The sequence below is a fragment of the Charadrius vociferus genome, unplaced genomic scaffold, assembly GCF_000708025.1.
Source record: "Charadrius vociferus isolate BGI_N301 unplaced genomic scaffold, ASM70802v2 scaffold176, whole genome shotgun sequence".
Classification (NCBI taxonomy): Eukaryota; Metazoa; Chordata; class Aves; order Charadriiformes; family Charadriidae; genus Charadrius; species Charadrius vociferus.
The window spans coordinates 444,395-466,445 of NW_009648961.1; the positions used below are offsets into that span (position 1 = coordinate 444,395).

General features: G+C 41.0%; 1 protein-coding gene across 1 annotated transcript in view; it reads right to left on the bottom strand.

The window, feature by feature from the left end:
• Positions 1 to 22,051, bottom strand: part of CNKSR3 (CNKSR family member 3) — a 132,742-nt gene that overhangs the window by 76,058 nt on the left and 34,633 nt on the right. Inside the window, exons 10-12 of the mRNA XM_009887613.1 lie at positions 21,521 to 21,645; positions 18,975 to 19,183; positions 18,409 to 18,498 (exon numbers count right to left, since the gene is read on the bottom strand). Coding sequence (XP_009885915.1) covers positions 18,409 to 18,498; positions 18,975 to 19,183; positions 21,521 to 21,645 — 424 coding nt within the window. The remainder of the gene's footprint in view (positions 1 to 18,408; positions 18,499 to 18,974; positions 19,184 to 21,520; positions 21,646 to 22,051) is intronic.

A 22,051-nucleotide genomic window follows, 5' to 3' on the forward strand; every position in this document is an offset into this window, starting at 1 on the left:
TTCCATCTCTGATAAATATTATAGATAAGTAGTTTAAATTCAGGCAGGATTAAAAAAATACATGGGTATGTATACGTATAACCACAGACATACACACATCTAAAATGCAGTCATACACAGCTCAGGCAAATTCCACCGAAACTAGGAAGTCAGACTGGCAGATTCACTTTACACTAAGCCTTTGCATTTTAATCATAAATTAAATAGACTGTGGGTGTTGTGACTAACTGGCAGACAGTAAATTGAGGCACTACATGGTGTTTACCATGAGGTAAACTGTTGCTTCTCCTGATTTTTAATTGGAGGTTAATTGAACTCTGGCACACTCCACTATGAACAAGTCCCAGCACTAAAAACAAAAAGACAAGGCATAATTTCATGAATGTATTCCCATAGTCCATCAAACATTCATCACTTATGTTGCTCAGATATACTGTCAAAGGTGATAAACACACACACATCAATAACAATAGTCTGATATTCTGCTCCATCTCCCATCGGAGAGGTACCTGACCATGCTTTCCAAGGGAAGCAAAAGCGTAGGGTGCAACCACATTCAAGAATGCGAAAGCTCTGTCTCTCTCTGAAGCCTTCCTGAACATGTATAGCATAACATGATACCTTGATTCTGGCCTTCCATTTCTATTCACCTTACATGTAATTGTACAGACATGCAAAAATGACTATGAAGTAGGTATAAACTGACCTAGCAACATTTGTCACACATCTACAAGACACCAGAAGACCTCATGGCAAATGCTCCAGCCACTTGCTGTTACTCTCAGTGGGGATGCTGGCAGATCAAAAAAAAAAAAAAAACCACAACAACCAAACCAAATACAACCCCCTCAAAAAAAAAAAACCCAAAAACCCCACAAAACAAACTTTGCAAGAAAGAAGGGTCCTGGCAGAAAAGTGATGCTAAATCCTAGTACAAAACTACTGAGCACCACAGGACATGTAGGTAGACTCAAACAGCGACCAGCTAGCAAAGCTGCCACATTTCAGGAGTACATATCCAAAAATCCTCAGCCTCCTCAGAATTGTACTGTGGCTCAAGCAGAGATTAAGAGACATAAATATCTTATTTGTAGCTGTCTGCATACTTTGGAAAACAGAGGTTATTAGTTATTGGTTTTTAGCTTATCAGATTTTGCATTGCAACTTTGTTATGTATATTATTCCCCCCCCAAAAAAGAAAATTAAAATACAACACCCTTAATCACAGATTGTTCCCGCTAATAAATTATTTAATATGTTTATATAGGCTTTTTTCCACAGTATGAGTCATGTTGAAGTTGCCCTAATTAAAATATTTCCATTTATTTGCATGACTAATCAGTATTTATCAGTAACATGGCACTTTATATCTTCAAAGCACTTTAATTGCATATAAATGGATTATCTGAAAACTTGCCCAAGAACATATCTGGGAATCTGATGCACAGACTCAGCTATTGCTTCCTAAAATAACTACTGCCTTTACATGTGCATTGAATCGCAGTGAGGGTAGTAGTGACAGGCCTGAAGAAGCATATGTGTTACTTATGGAAAGAATGAATAGTCCATAGAAGAGATAAAGACAAGCAGACCAGGCAGCATTCAGTGATGACATGGAAAAGCAGATGGCTCAGTCCTTTGAAAAGACACAGTCTATCCCACTTCCCGCCATGCTTTTTGCTGGAAAGAGCTGTCGTACTCATGTGCAAATGAAGTCCCACATCTCTAAAATCGCTTGCAAGAGACTTGCCACCGTTCTTTCACTTCCTCCTCTTTGGAGCTTTCTACAGACTCACATTCCAAAATATTCAGGGCATTTGGTGCTGCTTTGTGGAGACTCTGGCCACCGATGACTTGCACTGTGTGGGAAATTAATTTCTCAGTATAATACCATCACTGTGTTTCCCCACAAAGCTCTTATCCCTGAGCCACCCATTGGTAGAAAGAAGATGAGGGCGATTACTTTTTTGCCTCACAGCTTGTTTTAACAAGGAACTTGAATACAGAAACAAGCTGCTTCCATAAGCACTGCGCTACACGGCCTGTCCACAATTTATTTTCCTTTTTTAAAAGTTAAGGATTACAACAGGAAGGGGGGGTGGGGCAGAGGTGTGTTCAACTCTATCCTGTCAAAGGAAGTTATATAAAGAAGAGTGGATTTCATAGATCTGTTGTTTTGGTTTTCGAAGATTAAAATATCTTTTAGAGCTACCAGTGTGCTCTCCCTTGAAGACCTGAAACTGTAGAGTCATCTCTAACGCTTTCCTTTAGTTAAGGGGGGCGGGGGGGGAGAAACAACGTAGTTCCTCAAGTTAAATAGCTATGTTTTTTCCAATGTTCTGCAGGTGCCTCAACTGAAGTAATGACAATGGTAATTTCAGAAGATGATGATTTTATTCTAGACAACTGCAAACTTGCAAAAATATTGATTTCCACTGTACTGATTGTTGGATTGATGTTTTTCCACCAAACTGAACCTTCTCATGCATTCACTCGATTGCCTTGGGCTCCTTTAAACCTCAAAACTTCACTACACTTATAGTGATTTGAAGTGCATATGGTGGCTTTTATCCAGAATGACCTGAAAGTGCTTGATGAACTCTATCAGAATGCAATTATATAGGGCCTACTCACATCTCTGCAGATTTATAAGGTTGGAAAGAGACATGAAAAGATCATTAAGTCTGTCCCTCCCAGCAGGACCAATTATACTTGGGCTATTCCTGACAGAGGCTGCCTAACCTGTTCTTAAAGACATCAACTAATGGAGGTTCCTCAACTTCCTTCTGCAGCTTAAACCAGTGTTTAACTCTCCTTGACTTTAGATTTCTTCTACCAACTTCAAGCTCGATGCTGTAATTTAAGCCAATTATCTCTTGTCATGTAAAAATCTGTCCTATAAATTTCTTACATAAATCTTTTGCATGCTTGTTCTTACGAGACCAATTCAGTTACCTCTTCTTAAGACTATGCAATGTTATTTTATTTAATATTTCCTCAAAGGCCAAAGTTTTCTAAGCAAAGAGCCCTAAGGGGGTTGTTGCCCCCTCATGAAAAACACCTGCTGTGGTGAGTACTTCAGGTTATGTGACTGGCACTGCCAGCACTAAAATGACAGTCACTAAAAGGAATGGAAGTGCTCCCCAGCACAGCCAATGAAACACTCTTGAAGAACCTGTCTAAAACAAGATCCCCAATCCTTTTTTTCCTGTTCTGTGTAGGTTAGAAATACAAGCAATTTACCATCATTTCCCAGGCAGATTATTCTTCATACTGACACAGTCACAGAGGTTGGTATAGACTCAAAAGATTTGAATGCCTGCTGGTTGTGTCCCTCTTCAGCTTTGGGGAGAAAAAAAGAAAAAGAAAAAAAAGAAAAAGAAAAATCAAGCTGAAAAGAAAACTGAAGCCAAAAAGAAGACATCTGAGCAAAGCTCCTCTGCGTTGCTTTTTCCATTGCAAACCAAGGCTCTTGCTGCTCTCTTTAGGCCTCTTGAACTGTATCATTACTATTTAGTATTAAAGTAGTTAGAAGCCAATTAAATCACCGTTCCAGCATGCTCAGGAAGCTGCAACTGTATGGTTTGCTACAAGAAAAACCTAACTATCTACATAGATAGGACAGATTGTAATAAAGGGATAGAACATAAAAACAGTTAACTTGTTTGCCACACGCAACATAAACACGGAAAACTAAATACGTCCTAAAAGTGGAAAACTAAAGAAGTTGCAGCTGCAGGGAGTGCGGCAGGGGTGTCTACAAAATTACTGCTTCCCCCCCACCCCAGCATCTGGTGTGTCCCATGACTTAGCTGGGAGTTTTTCCAGCATTAAACAGCCCACCACTACCATTGAGCTTAGGGAGGTAGACATGCAAATTAAGTTTACAAGATAGGCAGCACAAGAGGTAAGTCAAGTTACCATTTTCTGGCTGGAGAGGCACCAATCACAGTTCACCTCGTGATTTCAAGGGGGCAGGAGGCGACACAGAAGTCACCCAGTCTGAAAGATCCACGGCCCTAGCACAAATCCCATATCCTCCCCATGAAGCACTGCTTGAAATATAACTTACACTAAGCCAATCATGCCTGAAAAAAAAATCTATTAGGCATTATTACTTTAAAATAAAAGCACTTTATAACCTAGTTGCAATATATATTGCCTCTTCAATCCTCTGAATAGTTTTAACTTACCGCAAATCAAGAGGTAGCTCAGGAAACGTGTAAAGTTTGCACGTATGAACCAAGAGGGCTGCCCCCCACAGAGACTCCTTCCTGTCTTCCTTTTCTCCCCCCTCCCCTTGCCCCGAATACAGGAAGAGATATCACCAGCTGCCTTCTGAAGAAAACAACCGCCAAATAGTGTGCATCATTCAGATGGCTTGGATGATTCAGCTTTTCCACGTGAAGTTTACTGACGTAGCACACAAATGCTGCTTTGTGCATTTCTGAATCAAACGCGTAATTAATAGTCCAAGTACATATCAACACAATTTCTATTTGAAGAAAAACTTTTTGTCTAAAATGCAGCAGTGTATACTTTACCTTACAACAGCTCCAGTTCTCAAACCTCCTAACAAGTACATCCACCTGTGCTCCTATACTGCAGTATCCAGCCTTTAAAAATCCATTTTACATTGTTCTCGAAAGTTGCACCAAACAGGGCAGTGGAAAGAGGATCTAGTGATGAGCTTATCATATTGAAAGCCACCCGATGTGATGTGCATTGGTTTTAGAGTGGGAGGGCTGGGAAGGAACAGAAAAGCCAGCTGTTGCAAGCAGCCTGCTCTCCCAGATACAGCAGCACAATAAGAAGCAGCCTGATCGTGAATGTCCCACGAAGTTACTTGCAGCTACATTTTGAAAGTTCAAGATATTCTCATTGTCTAGAAACTTGTAGGAGAATAATATCAAGTGCCCAGACAGTAGGCTGAGGAAAAAAAAAGAAAAAAAAACCAACAAAAAAAGACACACACACAAATGCAAAATGCATAGACATTTACTTGGTGTATTTTTGTTTTAGCACTGCTCGAAGACGAAGAAACAGTGCCTGTTTTTAATTCTCTTATTTCCTTGGCCTTTTCTCATCTGTTCAAACGTTCACTTGAATCTTCTTCATCAACAAGATCCTATTTTCATTTCACCCCTGCAGCCATAAATTAGAAACAGTTCTAATAAACCAAACAGTTCTGACACAAAAAGTAAAAAGAAGAATCAGACCTAGCGCTGCCTTGGACAGAACCTCTTGCCAGACAAGCCCTGTTTACTTAGCAGGAGAAATGCTTATTTATCCTAGAGAACACACACACATCAAACACAACACTGCCTTCTGCAGACACACAAGTGTGAAAATGCAGAAACTGCCCAAGGTGCTCAGTGAAGACAGCCCAACTGGAGCCCTCTAGAGGAACACACAACTGTTGCCCAAGTGCACGTGCAGCACCCATGCCATCACTGGCCACCTCGCTTAAGCAAAGGGTTGAAGGCAGCAACAGATTGAATGGACTGGTCATCACTGGAAGTTTCTCAAGACCTAGAGAAAAACAACAGAAATGTTGCTTGGCCTGCTGCTTTGATCAACAGAAGGAAACCTTTGGGGTCACCTACTGTGCCCATTCCCATTAGGGCACTACATAGGATTTTGCCTTAGGGGTGCAAGGTAGGTGAGACTATTGGAAAGCAAGCAGAGAACGATGCTTTGGCAGCATCTAATGGTTTCTGTTTGTTTGGGGTTTTTTGTCGGGTTGTTGTTTGTTTGTTTTTTTTTTTAATAAGTGACTTTCACTTCAATTTAAGATGTAGACATATTATGTATGTCCAACCCGAAGAGCTTGTATCAAACCAATCAGGCTCTTGCAACTCTCACCTTGCAGATCCTGCGCTGAGTAAACACTGGCAGACTCACCCACCCTCACCAAGATGTCTCTGATCACACCCAGCCACATGAGCAGCAAGCACTGCGGGAGATCAGAGAGTGCCCGAAATCTTCTGAATTTCAAGAACATGTCAAATACTTAATTGGAAGCTAGATGAAAAATCCACATTTGCAGAAGCAAGCTGTGGGAGATGTCACATGCTTTGGTTACCAGGGGTGGTTCAGGTTTTCTGAACTTCAAAATTCTGGCAATGTTTTTTTCATTCCTCACCATTTCTTGATAGCAACGGGAGTACTATCACACTTCCCATCACACTCCCCCCCTCTTTGGTCAACCACTGGGAAAATGAGTCACAATACTAAAACCTGAGCCTCTTCCACATCCTGCTAGAGGCCTTGTTCCCCACACACAGACCACATCCATCCCAAGCACAACAGCAAACTCCAGTCAGTAGCAAGTCAAATGCATTTCTTGTGGTTAGGCTCACCCACGCATCAGCACCCATGGGTATCTGCCTCAGTGCTTCACTTCGCAGTCTCTCCCAGACAACCCCAGCTCACTTGCCCACTTCACTTTAATAGAGGTCGTTCTGCACAGCACTAGGTGAATCCTGCCCATGCCCTACAAGGAAGTCATACGCTGCCAAACCGTTTTTGTTCCTTAAATAATGTCTCCTTCACATTACCTGTGCATTAACACCATGCTGTGGAACACATTGCCCTTCCAAACTGTTCCCACACTTCCATGGGGAAATAAACGTTGCAAATCCAAGAATAACTCATGTATCTTATCACATTAGCTTTTTATTCCAGATTTTAGTTTTCTAGACCCAGATTCCTTTGCCACTCAAGTATACTCATAAGCTAATTCCAACCTACAGCTCACCGGGACTGCAGTCACAGCAATCAGGTGCGGGTTAGTCACTGCAGGACACCGCACAGCTGATGTGGACTGGGTCTATGACCATGACCCAGCATACCACACCAGCCTCTCCCCGCTAACGGGGAGTGAGTCTCACCTGGCTCCCAGCTCATGAAAAAAAAAAAGCTGTACTGGGGAAGGCAATCCTCTAGTTGACTACACAGCAGCAGGAAGCTGTCAGTGCAGATGCTGTTATTAAAAATCCAGCCTATTCCTGAAAAAAAAAAAAGCCACAGAGCAGCCCCTGAATGATGGCAGGAGAGAGGGCCATGGAGCTCACCAGTGGCCTGCTGCTTCAAGGGTCACATTGGCAGCATCCCAGGCAAGCCTTTGGACTGGGAAATAATTAGGTGCACTCAAACCTAAATGTTTGCACTTCCTGTCTTTATTCCTTTTTAAAAACACCCGAACAATTACTTGTTGCCTCTGCAGCCAAAAACTTTCTAAATTTGTATTTTGAGAACCCAAGGTTACAAAACTCAGAGTGAGGAGAAAAAGCAGGCCTTTCTTCCTCTCCATGATAAGAGGCCGATGTGTTTGGACATGGACCGCTTGGGGTGGTCTAAGGAGCTTCAAAGCAGAGTCTAAGCCGACAGCTTACTAAACAAAGAGGAATTCTTATGTGCATCGAGAGCTTGGAAATACTGTCTTGCCAGCAGCGCTATTTTTACTGGAAAGGTCTGGCAAAGCTATCTCGGACAACAAAACAAACTAGATTATGCTATAAATATTAAAAGCTTTATAGCTGTTTGTTTGTGCAAGAAATTCCTGGAAAGTCCCTTGGCCTTAATGTAGGGAGGAGAAGGTCAGAGAGGAAGCAGGAAGAAGGGAAAGGGAAATAATTCATTTTGGAGATCAGTGATTTTTGTCTTAAACTACTCAGTTACAGCAACTTAGACCAACTTCCCACCAGAAATAAACAGTCAAGAGCTGTGCCAGAAGATATTAAAACTTCCGCGCGTTCAGTGGGACATTCAGTGACCTTGGGGAAGAGAGTCTCAGCCAGAGCTGCATTATGCTTAACAAAACCTTTGTTCGAGTTCTGTGGAGAGAAATTTAAACATCACAATTGCTCTACAAGAGCCTACAACACCTGAACTACTGCCCTTGCTTCCTACTACCATGTAATGAAATTATATAAATCGCCCAAGCTGCAACCACTAAAGTCTGGCTGATCATTTCACCAGGGTGATGAACCTTAGTTCGTTATTATTATCACTCATAAAGGCATAAGGTGGAAAAAAGGGTTTCTTCCTGCGTTTTGGCTTTTGGTTGGTTTTTTTTTGTTTGTTTGGTGTTTTACAGTTTACAGATAAAACTTCATGGCTCCTTTGTGACTACTTGGCATTATTAACCTTTTCACTGGAAATATGCAAGGATTTCATCGGAAGCATTTGCCCTGGAAACAGCTAATGGGGGATGGGAGGGAAACACATTAATAGCTAGCACTGAAAAGCATGCAATTATTTGGAAAAGCCATTAAATACATGTATCAGTTTAAACTGTGGTATTTTCTACTGCTCTCAGTAAATATTTCCCAAGCTAAAAAGCCTCTAAGTGAAGGCCACAAGGGTCTGAGGCTCACTACCTGTGGAGGCACTCCCCGAGTACACCAAAACACCCAGCAGCTGAGCACCAGCAGCAATCACAGCCCACTCCTTCATTGGGTTTGCACCCTGTGCCCATTCCAACAGGTCTTACTCTGGCCCATCTGTACTGACGGAGAGCTATTCTCACAGAAGAGAAAAAAGAAAAAAAAAAACCCAGCAACTAACCCATTTTGCTGAAAGTGGCACTGTTAATTGAACTTGGTTACCCTCTGATCTTTGGCTACTGCCTAGCTGCCAAACTGCCACCATGTGTGGTGAGCTTTCATCCTCAACAGAGCCCAGGGAACAAACAGAAATTGCAATCACAAATTGCCCCCAAGGACTTTCCCTGCAAATCAGCACTGCTCAGCATTTGTTTTATGGTCAATTTCTCTGTCTATATAGCCAGTTAACAAATCAAATAATCACATAAGAAGAGGTATATCTTTGCCCCCTCCCAAAAAAATATATTAGGTTAACTCCATAACCACTTAAGGGGGAGTCAGTGGCTTACATCATCCTGAACAACTGAGGTGGCCACACAGCCAGGTTTAAAAAGAAATATTTACATCTATTCTATGTCATGCTAAAACAAACACATTTCTCCCACTGGCAGGAACTGGAGGACACCCAAAGGTCTATGTTTTTTTCCTCCACCAAATATGTAATCCTCATTTTTCTTCCTACTGGCAAAGTATGTGCAACAGACAACTCCTGCCTGTTTCATATTCAGTATGTGTAAAAAAATTCCAACTCTAAGTGATATTGGCCCAGCAATATAGTTCTAAATTTGACTTTCCACTTCAGGACTGACTCCAGCATAACCCAAACTTACTAAGCTTTTGGACCACTGCATAAGGCCCCATAGGAGTGACACAATCTCACCAGCAGTTACCAACAATCACAAAAGAAAGCAAAACTGATGGGTACACACTTGACAGAGAGCTGGGTTCACATTATGCAGGCAACAGGATAAAGAGGGGTTACTATTTTAAACTGATGCAGCAGCAGTGTAGGCAGTGGAATTTGGTGAAATTATATATTGACAGCAGCTCTTGACTGCTTTTGTCATGCATCTTACAGCTCAAGTGCTGTGCATGGAACTATATATAACTACTTTGAGTGACTGCCCTTGTTTCATATTCCGGCACCACACAAATGTAGCAGAAACAAATGGTCATGTAGCACTTGTGTGGGCTGTTTTCTCTGCAGAGTTACTGCTGAAAAGGTGTTCAACACAACACAGACCCATACATTCAGCTTAGCCTGGCCCCTCTTTCTTCATTCTCCAAACTGAGTCTTTTTGGAGTGCTCTTTCTACATTTCAGTTTAAGTGAATGACTTTCTCGAGAGCTCTTGTCCATTATAAAACCTTACAGCCTCCAAGATGACAAAAGCATTTCTATGTGATGGCCATAAAGCACATGTACTCCATAACCACAACACGTGCACTCCATAACCACAGCACGTGCAAAGGAAAACTCAGACTAAAGAGAAGAAAAAAGCCACAGTTGTACAGCAGGACAAAGTCAGTTTAGTCCAAAAGATCCAACACTTCCTTCCAATTGGGCGTGACCATTTCTAACTCATGGTCTGAGATGGTAGACTAGGACATACGGTGGAAGCCGGCAGAAGTAGTACATAGGTAAGTGCAGAAACCACAAGCACAATCCAGAACCCACCCTTCTCCAAGATACCAGTCCTGCTGGCAAAGGCAGTTCTGACAATATATGCACACAAGAGTCTTGCTGCCCAGATCAGGACTCCAAACATTGGCTGATGAATACAGAAAAGCTCCTGAGGACGCAAAAAAAAAAAAAATGCAGAAAAGGTTTGAGCTGAATTTCTCATCAAGGTCCAAGTTATATGCCTGATGAGGGGTTTAACTTGGTCAATTCAGGATGTGGCTGCAGGTATAGAGCAGTTTGTGAAGACTGCCTGTTGGCAACTTAATAAAAACAGAACATATGATTTGGACAAATAATTATTTTTGTAAAAAGTAAATTCTTTATCCTCTCCAGCTATAAAGCTAGTCTTCACCATCTGTTTCCTGGTTTGGCTAAGTTTTAGATTTATTTTTTTTCCCTGCTCTTTCTGTTCAACGAGCACGCAGCTTGTGGAGCACGTTGTTTTTAAAACAAGCTCTGCTTAGGAGGAAGAAAAGGTTATCAGTTCATTGATTAAATATAAAATTACTATACTGACAGTCCTCTGTCCACATCTGTTGGCCATCTAGAATTCAAACACTGATTAATTTCATTATCCATAATATTAGAGGAAAGACATTTCTTGAAGAGTTGCCCTGAACTCTGCCTCTACAAGCCATTAGTATTTATTTTTACATCTTATTTCCTCTTTTGTATTACCATCTAGAATAGTATTTTCTTACAACGGTTATGTAAGGGAACACCCAAGGTATTGTCTTGCAAATACTCTACAGACCAAACAGAAACCTGCTCAATATTTCTGAACTGCACATTCCTGAAAACCCACTAAACGTATGCAAGAATGCCAAAGTCTTACATTTTTGTGGGTTTTACAATCTTTTCCAAGGAACTGCCTTGTTTTGCCACTGTGACAGTGTATTCAGAGCATTCTGGAACGCTGTACCACAGCAGGATATCTGGGTACATATGTTGTACTCATTAGGGAAGTCAACCTAGGCATAGTTTTTGTTATAACAGATACACGTACCTTCACTACCAAGAGACGAGCCAAGTTTCTGCATAATAGCAGTTTCTGCCTTGTTACCTACATTTTTCTCAGGTTAAGCCAGAAAGATATGGCCTGGGAATTATTCCTAGATCTGTGGGTCTTTCTTTCCACCCCGAAACTAGAGATACCCTCTATATTCACTATACACAGCAAGAAGTTAAGCAATCAACGTCTTTCAAATTTAACCTCTTAGACAAAGAATGTGTGCTAGTCTTTGGGAGTTCAGACTTTTCAGACGTTTGCCCTTGCTTTTCAATTAATACAATACAAAGAGGAAGACCGGAAGAAATGGATAGGTGAAATTATTCCACAAACACAGGGCAGATTTCACCCTCTCCGAATGAGATTAAAACACAAAACGAACAATCTGAAAAAGTTGAATTTTTAACACTTTCCACTAGAAGTTCTGATGGGACCTATTACCATAAAGAAAAATAACCACACTTAGGAATATTGTGACATGCACTGCTATGGGATTTTCATGCTTTTTAAACCATTCTCCTAAAGCAACAGCAGCATTCCTCCCAAATAGTAACGATAGTGGTAAATTATCTGTGCCATGTTCCTATTTGCTAAACATCAGCTGGTTAATATACAGACGTAGAGAAAGCTGGGATTTTAATCTCTATTCTTTGTTCGGGACGAGGGGTTATGTAGGGAAGCAAACCATCCAAAGCTGGAGTGCTTTTCATAGAACAGCATAAAACCTGCTCTTAAAGATCTGCTTTCTACCAGTTCCTTGCAACTTCACTTTATTTCTCTTCCTACACTGGTCCTTCTGGTTTCCCCCTCATTTGGTGTTCATGCAGTGAGGAACTTCAACGTTTCTTTGAAACAAAATACAGGAATTTATTAGCTGCTGCTACACATCTGCAGCAGCTTGTTCAACCAATTGCATTATCATCCAGTGGCAACAGCACACTTGTTCTTTACACAACACCAAGCCCGTTTCCAGATCTCCTGATTCCCCCATCTACTCCGTGGGTTCTCTTGGAAAGACCTTTTTGGTACTATTAATATTTTGTAACAAATATAAAGAAAAGGAAGTAAAGAGTTACATGGTTCCTTCTTTGGTAAAGAAATCATTTGGACATTATTAGTGCATACCTGAGCCAAGAAACACCCTTGCTTAGTGGTCACCTCTCGAAGCCACGTACAACCACTCCACATAGCAAGAGGCTCCACACGATAGAGGGGAGAAGCTTTGGTGTGACATATACATAGGTAAAGCAGCTACTGGAAAGTCCATGAAGAGATAAGTGAGGTTCCTTATGCTAGGGTTGGCCATACTGGTTAAGTGTATTGATCAGAGGAGGGTTATGGAGCAGTGGTCCTCTCTCAAAATACCTGGGCTGCAGGTGGCTACGGACTTACAGCCTTTCCCAAGTTCTTCAGATCTCCTCCCCTCTCCATGTAGGAAGAGAGGGAACTGTTACGTCTCCTTGAACTTGACATAATTTGTCTACCATAGGTATTCCCTTCTTTCCCTTCCTTTCTCTCAGGAAAAGGGACAAAATGGGTCAATTAAAACTCCTTTTCACTTTGAATCAAGATTTCTAGAGTGAATGATGACTACATAACCATAAGGCCCAACAACAGTTGATAAAAATTTCTATAAGAGGAGAATCTTGCAGCCAATATCTTAACAGGTACCCGTCCGCAGCAAGATCAGATCACGTCTTTAAACAAATGCAGACACTTGGAAAAAGGTCAAGCTACATATATTAGACCTATACAGGCAAAGGAAAAGGGGTCTGGTGTTTAATTCACATTATCAAGGGCTTAAAGTTACAGCTATCTATTTTATTTATTCCTTGATGCATTTACTTTTCAGTAATCAATGTCACCAGCACAGGAAGCAAAAAGCTCTAGTTTATATATATTAGAAAGAGTAGGGTCTGCTCCCGTAAGTCTTTCAACTGCACTTATCTTGTGTTTCAAAAAACAGAGATATGGCCACATTTTAGGTCACTGTGTTAAACTGCTGTTTGTTCCTGTAAGTGAAGTCACTGCTTTACAAAATCATGAGAGGTAGGGGGGCAGGGGAAGAGTGCACACGTCCAATATCTGCAATTCATACTGCAACCCAAAATAGCCTATCTATTGAGAACAGATATTGGAGCTTTTCCATCTGATAATCAAAGAGGGGGGGAAAAAAACTAAAACCTCTCTGCCGAGGCAAATAAAATGCCACCTTCCCAGAGAAAGACTCCTACGCACCATACAAACCATGAAAAGATTTGCAGTGTACAGCAAGCAGTAAGGAGTACTTGCAGACAAACGTATTTAGTCAAAGTAGCTTACTAGAGTACACAGTAAGTTCACAGTAGTAAGGATGTGGGTTTTGCAACAAAAATAGGCATATTGTGTTCTGCTATATTTATTCTTCATACATACAATCCAATGGCAAAAAGTCCATCAACAATGATGGATAAAGCTCAAGAGGGGCAAAAAAAAACCCAATATTATTTTGCCTTTTTGATTGTGAAACCATGCATGACTGTTTTCAATGATCTTGGCTAATTTATGGTGGAAACTCAGCTGCATTAGTATTACCAGCAGGTTGAAAGAGGTGAACCTTTCCCTCTACTCAGCACTGGTGGGGCCACACCTGGGGTACCATGTCCAGTTCTGGGCTCCCCAGTACAAGAGAGAAATGGACATACTGGAGAGAGTCCAATAAAGTGACGCCAAGATGATGAAGGGACTGGATCCTCTCAGATGAGGAAAGGCTGAGAGATGGAACTGTTCAGCCTGGAGAAGAGAAAGCTCAAGGATATTTTATCGATGTGTATAAACACCTAATGGGAGAGTCCAAAGACAATGGAGTCAGGCTCTTTTCAGTGGCGCCCAGTGACAGGACCGAAGACAATGGACAAAAACTGAAACACAGGAGGTTCTGTCTAAGCATCAGAAAATACTTTTTCACTGTGAGGGTGACTGAGCACTGGCATGGGCTGCCCAGGGAGGTTGTGGAGTCTCTATCCTTGGAGATATTCAAAAGCCATCCTGATATAGTCCTGGGCAACCAGCCCTAGGTGGCCCTGACTGTGCAGGGAAGTTGGACCAGGTGACCTCCAGAGATTCCTTCCAACCTCAACCATTCTGTGATTCTCTGAAACTGCAATACCACTTCTGGTAATTTCCAGAAGAGTACCTCTGTTTTCTCTGTTCATAAGAGCCAGGCAACTCTCTCCCTGGACAATCAGCTATTGGATACCCTTATGACTGATTGACAAAAGTTTAAATTCAGTACCTAACTCAGCATGATTAGGATGCTGGAGCATGGATAGGATGAACATGGAGAACACATTGGTTGGTTGGGTGTGTTGGGCTGTTGTTGTTGTTGGTTTTTTTTTTTTGGAGGGTGTGTGGAATTAGCTTGTATTTAGGCAACACCACAGATTTTGAAAGTGTCGCTCTGCCTAAATGCTTACAAAATTCCTCTTTCCTCATAGCTGCAGTGATTTAAATCTACTTGTTAAATTAGGGCAAGCTTATTTCACTACTCTTAGAATGTCAAAAGAACCTAACCGAACAAAGGCAGGAAACTTCAGTGTCTTAAAACATGCCCAGGTACAATTTAAAGAAACCGAGTGCATCCATAGATCCTCCCACACCACTATGCATGAATGCATACACCAAAGTGTACCCTTCCCCATTCATTTTTAAACCATCGAAAACAGGATATTAGAGACACGCAAAAGTTCTGTTGTCAATTTGGGGCTGGACTATAACATCACAGTTTCATCCCTCTCCTCAGAGGCGGGACCAAACTGGTCTAGGATTCAACTGCACTGCAGCTGTGTTTGGTCACGTCTCTAGTACAGACTTCCATCTTGGGAGGAGGGGGAGAGGTGTGGAGAAGAGTGGCACAAGACAGCCATATTATAATCTACTTTGATCAAAAAGGTACAAACCAGCCCCCACCTAAATCACCAGTGAATCAGAATCAAACATAATTAATTGAGAATGAAATTTAACACCCTGTGTCTCTGCAGGGCTATAGCACACCTTCATTAACGTGTTGCAGCAGAATGGTCACATCTTCACAGTCAGAATTATGGTATGTTTTTAACACTTGTGTTATCACACAATTCCTGCCTCAGTCCAAAGTGCAAGCTAGCATTTAACCTCCCTCTTTCCCCACCAATTAGTAAATACAAATTATTCTTCTTTTCTTCAGCAAGACCAAAGGAGTAAAGGAGTTGGCAATGCATCATCTATGAAAATAGCTAGTCTTATAATTAATTAGCAAGGAATATAATAGATGTTCTTTTTCTTTTCATTTCACTAATCTGTGCCCAGTACCGCAGACAGGAAGGTACAAACTGTATCTGTTTAAGTGTAAAAAATATATACAACTATATTTAACATTTAAATTACTTTTAAACAAAACTGTTTGCATACTAACAATCTTATGTACATTCAGTTTTAAACAATACCTCTTTAATATCCTCTTCTTTTGTTAAACCAGTTTTATTTTCCTCCCAAAATACCCACCGCTACTTTAAAATTCTGGAGGGGAAAAAATTTGAGCTATATAGAAAATAGCAAGATGTCTTACAATTGTAATGTATAATAGCACATATCTTTCATAAAAACAACACATCATTCAAAAACTGAACCACTGTAAAAGTTCTCATAAGTCCAACAGGACTGTTTTTAAAAGCTTACTTTGGTTAACAGCAAATCATTCTTAAACAATTAAGGAAAAAAATATATATTCTTTAACCACCTCTACAGATGCATTTCCTTGGCATGTTGTAGCAATCCATATATCTTTACAGACGAGCACTGCAGCTGTTCAGCACTCTTTATTTGTACTGTGATTTCAATAAAATGGATTATATATCAGGTTGGATTGATTTATAATTAAATTAGTCCAACTTTCTAAGATCTCTGAATAAGAGAACTCTCTTCATAAGACTTCCTAAGATCTCTGGATATCAGAGAAAGAATGGCAACACTAGTACTTCTTCCTCACAAGGTTGATCTCATGCAGCACTTGCAACAGCATCAATAATTCGCATGAAACTCCCATTTCCCTGCTTATCTTTCCCGGTCAGGAGAGAAGCACAACTCTCGCTGAGCTCTACAGACTCTGACACCCAGCCAGTCGCACCAGCCTCTGAGCATTCAGACAAATGAAGTGCCACTGGACTTTACAGTAATGCAACGATTTCCTCTGAGTCATTATGCAGATTTCAGGTCACTTGTGGCCTCTATGTCACTGAAATTTTACTCATTTCCAGGGGAATAAATGCCCTTGGCTTTTGGCCACAAAGAGGAACTTGATCTTTACCTTTCTTCCCTCCTTGCGCTACGACACCCTCTGATCCATCAAAAAAATCACAAACAAAAAAGCAAAAATGTAAGATTCTCCAGGAAAAGAACACCGCATTAGTCACTATGCATCAGTTTAGCTGAAAAGTAGAGAAGTCTGACCAACAAGCAAAGGCACTTGGCAACAGTCCTGTGAACAACAGTCAATGAGTCAACAATTTCAGTCTCGTGATCCAACTGACCAATAGTGAAGGCTCTGTGGAGGAAGATTTTGTAGACGATGTAACTGAAGATTTTTTAGCACCTTCCTCTTGAAAAGGAATTGTTGCACTGTTGTGGAGGTCTGCATTCATAAAACACCTGCTGCCTCGAATATAATCTGTTCCCCTCACTAACTGCTTGTCAGACACTGGCCTTGAGAGGGGGTGTTGTGTGGAGGGGCTTTCTTCGATGATTGGGGGTATCCTTTCATTACTGAAGTACCTGCAGAGGACATCTTCACCTGTGTGAACAGGAGGAAAACCAGTTATTGCTGACTTCAAAACCCTCCATTAATGTTTTCTATTTTTATAAAAAGACTCTGGTTACATTTCAAATTACCTAGATTTTAGTTACCTTTCATAACACACCTTGACATAAGCAGCTATCAATAGATTTATGGTGTTTTGCATATTTAATATTTTTTAAACAAAGAACAACAAAATAAGTTCACGCAGAGAGAGGATACCATTTGACTGTTAAATCCCAGATTCACACACACCAGAACTGCTACTACAGACTACCTTCATGTGAATCATCATCATGAGTGAGACCTAACAGACCTTCTCGTACCATGTCATTGAAGATGCTGATAGACCAGAGTTGAATCCATGTTTATCTGAATGTAACTCATGACTAACTTAAAAGCTACAAATATTACTCTGGTCAACAGAAATGAATTTTGCAGATAAAGATGTAAGCACTTCCCTGCTTTTGACCATTGATTTGTAATGCTTTCTCTGTTTTTACTCTTCCCTAGAAACCTACCCATGGCAGCTGCTGCTAGAAACATCCTACTGGACTAGACAGGCCTTTGTCCCGACCCAGCTTACATACAAGCCTGCAACACTTGGGTACGTTTCAAGTGTTTAAAAAAGCCAACACAACATCAAAAGCAAAACCAACCAAACACCATACACACAAAAAACAGCCCTGCCACCTGGTGATCATTCTGTTAGACTTGTTACTTAGCTTGTTTCTAATATCCCTCCAGGCTGATGCTTCTTGTTAACAGATTCTATTTTTGCATTAAAATCATAGAATTCAGCTTCTATTTTCCCTAGAATTACACATTAACTTTCATAACTGATTTCAATAAACTAATAGTCATCCTTTCTTATTTCCTGCTCTAACAGGACTCAGTCTTTCAGATGCAAAAGGGGGAAGGGAGAGAAGGGCAGTGGGGGAAGGAAAAAAAAGCCACCCAACCTAACATCCAACATTATCAGCTTCTGTTTTCTCTCCCATTCTGTGACATCTGCAGAATACGTTGTTTTCCAACAGCAGTCGCAATAAAAAGACACTCCTAAAAGGCCCTGCATTTTACTTTTGAGAACAAGCTTGCTTCTACAACAGCCTCCCCAGTGATCTAAACAAACAGAAAGACTTATCAAAAAAAGGAGACTTTGATCAATATTAAATGCAGGAGAAAGGGAAAGTGGTATGTGTAAGAGAAAAATGGTAAACTTGTGCTATAAAGAAACAAGTATAGGCCTGCCCTAGTCATTCTAGCCTACTTTTAACACTCACAAGAATTCTAAGACGGAACAACAGAAGTCTGAGTCCAGCACTGAATAGCCTCACAAATTTCACAGCTACCATCCAGAAACCAACAGCTAAAACCAACAATCATCATCTTGCATCAGCTCAGCAATACGCAAACACTAATACTCCACTCCTAATTTAGACACTTCCATCCAATTCACCCCAAGGAAATTTTTGAGAGGAAGGTACGAGAAAGAGAGACAAGACCTAAAACCTTGCCTTTTCTCCCTAATGCTCGTGGCCTGGAGAAGGGTTCTGCAGCTCCTATCCAGCTCCCATCCGCAGGCATTGACAAAGGACGAGGTTTTCCTAAAGGCAACAGAGAATGTTATGAGGAATTATAGTAATTTTAGGAAACCAATTTTTAGATGGATAATTTTCACAATTAAGCAAAGGGAGAGATACAGCAATAAGGAATTAAAGTTGCAGAAAAAGTATTTCAAGATACTTCTGCCAGTGAAATATAAGAAAGCAATGTGCTGAGATTGAACAGCCACGTTCTTGCCCGTTTACAGCAGCAATGGACATAATGACCAAAAATCATAACCAAAACACACATGGAAATCGCCAAACATGGCAGCAGAGCCCAGCTGAGTGACATTCATTATAGAAATAACAGCTTTTGAATGAAATTATTTCAGATGTGCAATTTCATTCACATTCACAATTCACACAGACTGCCTTTAATATCCATCAAGTCTGACGAGCAGTTTTCCAATATAAATTGTTCCAAATGGATCAAAGCATTTATCACGACAGCAATAATGGAAGAGGAATGAACTCACCATAGGACTGTGTTTTTTCCCTCATCTTGGCTGGTAGGATATTTGCTTCCATTGGATACCCAGGCAACTGATCCGAATCAGCAATAGTAAACCTTCGTCTTCGACTCTCCTGATCCAGAAAAGAATTGGGAGACTCGGCGCCCTTGGACCCAGGTAGTGGCTGACCAGGTTTGTTGCTTCCTCCATATACAAAACTCCCCTTTTCATCTCTGAAAGGACATTTCTCTTCAGTTAGTAGCTTAAAAGAGTTTCACACTACAGTCATGAGTAGGGACTAGAAGCATCTTTCAAACCTGTCATGCTTTTGACAACTGGCGAAGTTTAGAGGTACCACCCCGAGAAAGCTTTTGAGAAAGGAGACCTTTCTGCCCTGAGGGTATCAAAGCTCCCGATTCGTGTCTGTTCAGCACACAGTTGTGACAGAGGAGTGCATGCATAGGTTTATCCATCTCTGTGTAATGGCAACACCTATCGCCTCCATTTGAGGGACTATGCTTCTCAATCATTTTAAGAGCCCAATAACTCCACTGGATATTCATCACCTTCTCTCTCCATCCAAAAGCGAGACCCCCTTGAGCGTTTCAGTAATAAGTTCACAGTGTATATACATATGATTTTGAGCAATTTCTGCAGGAACTCCCTTCCCAGAGCAATCCTTCATTCCAAAGGCCAGAAACTGCCATTTTTAGTACCAGTCCTTTGTGAGTACTTTTTGAAGAAAAGCTACCCTCCAAATTAAGGTTTGTCTAGGGTTTTTTTCCCCTCCTTCCCTGTACATGCTACAGTCTTATTGCTTGAAGGAACCATCAGCCAAGTCAGGCATAAAAATACGCAGCTGACTGTCTAAGCCCATACATACTCCAGTATTTACAACAGCCCCCCGGCCAGCACACACCACTACTTCCAGCTCTCCATCAAGAACAACGCTAGAGTTCAGTGAATGGAAGGGAGCTATTTATGGAGTTTCAGGGACCAAAAATTGCACAGCAGTGTTACACCACAACTGTATGTACACAGAGAGCTCTCCTACAACACCACCATGTGGAGACTGTGCTGTGGGGAGGGAAATCAGCCACTGCTCTCTGCCTCCTCAGTGTGGAGCAGAGAAGGTCCATCCCAGGAGGGGAAGAGAATAGGATGATGAGCAGGGGTTTGGGGGGAAGAAACAACCACACAAATGCATCACAGTTTCAAGAGAAGACCAAAACATGCAGGGGTGAAATTAAATAGCCAAACAGAAGGCGAGAGAACTGCCCTTTCTCCTCTTCCTGACTGCAACAGCTTCCCATATTTGCTTTCTTTTGAAGTCAAAAAGCCTTCCCTTTTCCACACATCATCCAGGACAAGTTTTACAGTTTACACTGCTACTTTCTTCCTTGTCAACAGGGATTCAGGTCTAAAGGCATCTGAAGCTAGATATAATTTTATGACTCTTTAGGAGAGAGAGAAACAAACTGAGGACACGCACATAATTCACCAATGTGCTTGAAGTGTAATGATTTAAAGAAAAGACCAAGGCATTCTAAACTCAGCTGTTAAATCTACATATTTGTTTTTATGCCAAGAAATTTTATTAATTTTACTATTTGTTTTAAGAACTGAGAATGCATAAACATGAAAAACAGGGAGACAGCAAGTCAAGGTGGGTCAGTAAAGAGACGCCACATTGGAGAAACCCTCTCCCCCTGCCCCAGTCCTGCCCTGAAGACTGCAGTAATACAGCCTCTGTCTCTGTATCAGGCATTACATGACAGGAGGCAAGCTCTCCTCCTATGCAAGTCCTATAGCAAAAGGTCAGAGTTTCTGTGCTGGGCTATCTACATGTAACATTAAGTGTCAGGCCAGGCCAGGAAGCATGCCTTCCATGAAAACCCTTTTGTCCATCACCATCCCAGGTCAGCCTGCAAGACTCTGGCATGAGTCGACATGGGCTTGAGAACAAACAAAAGTTAGCCATACCATATCCCTGCCCCCCCCTCTCTTGTGTACACAGGTCTGCATTTTTATAGCTTACTCCACAAGGAAAAAATAAAGTTGAACGAATTGATTCTCCTTTCTCTTCAGTGGAAACATTCCTGTTTTATACAACTTGCAAGTTTAACAATTTCAAACAAGTTCTTGTCTATCCTAACTCCCACAACAGTTACTTAACTTGCTAAAAAAAAACCAAAAAACAAAACCCACAAAAAAAAACAGTGCAAAAAGTTAGAGACAAAAACGACTTGTTGCTACATGCTGTCGGATTTAAACAAAAAAAAATCCATAACCCCACAATAAAATCAGGGATGACATCAGTTCATGTTTCGGGAACAACTCTGATAGGTGGCACACAATAATCTTCCAATAATAAAATCTATTACAATCCTGGTAGTTTATGCATTTAAGCATAAGCTTAAGCAGTCCTGTGCATTTAAGCAACTAGAAGAAAATCTGAGAGATCTGCAATTTCCTCAAGTTAATTTGCACAGAGGTCTGACAACAAGCCAGCTCAGAAACAAGAGTTATAAAGGAGTTTTTTGTTCAGTAGTGCATATTTATTTGCATACCGAGGAGAATACGGAACAGCTGGTGGAGGTGGTATGTACAGATCCAAAATGGCTGGCTTCTCTTTTTTCAGAGAGGTATCCATGGTGCTTTCTGGTGACTGGGTTGAAGCTGGCGGGAGACTGGTCTGAAATGTTAGACAGCTATCAAACATCTGAGCATTGATTTATCATTCACAAAAAGATAATTCAAGAATCAACAGTACCATTTCACCCCCTAGTGAATTATTTCTATGCTTAAGAAACATGTTAAAAACTCTTAGCATTTACATTTTCCTCCACCCCCAGTTTTGGCTAGCTTTGCAGTCCCTCCTACAAAAATCCTATCACAGGTAATGCATTTGTTAAGAATATTTTGCTCTTTCCAGGTCTATTTTTCCTGCAAATTCCATAGACAGAAAAAGCAATAAAGACAAAAAGCCTTCTTCTATTTTTAGGTTAATCAAAAGAATGCAATTTGTTAAATACAGACAGGATTTGCAACACCTACAAAGCCAGCTCATGCTACCCTTACTCTATACAGTCCAATGCCTG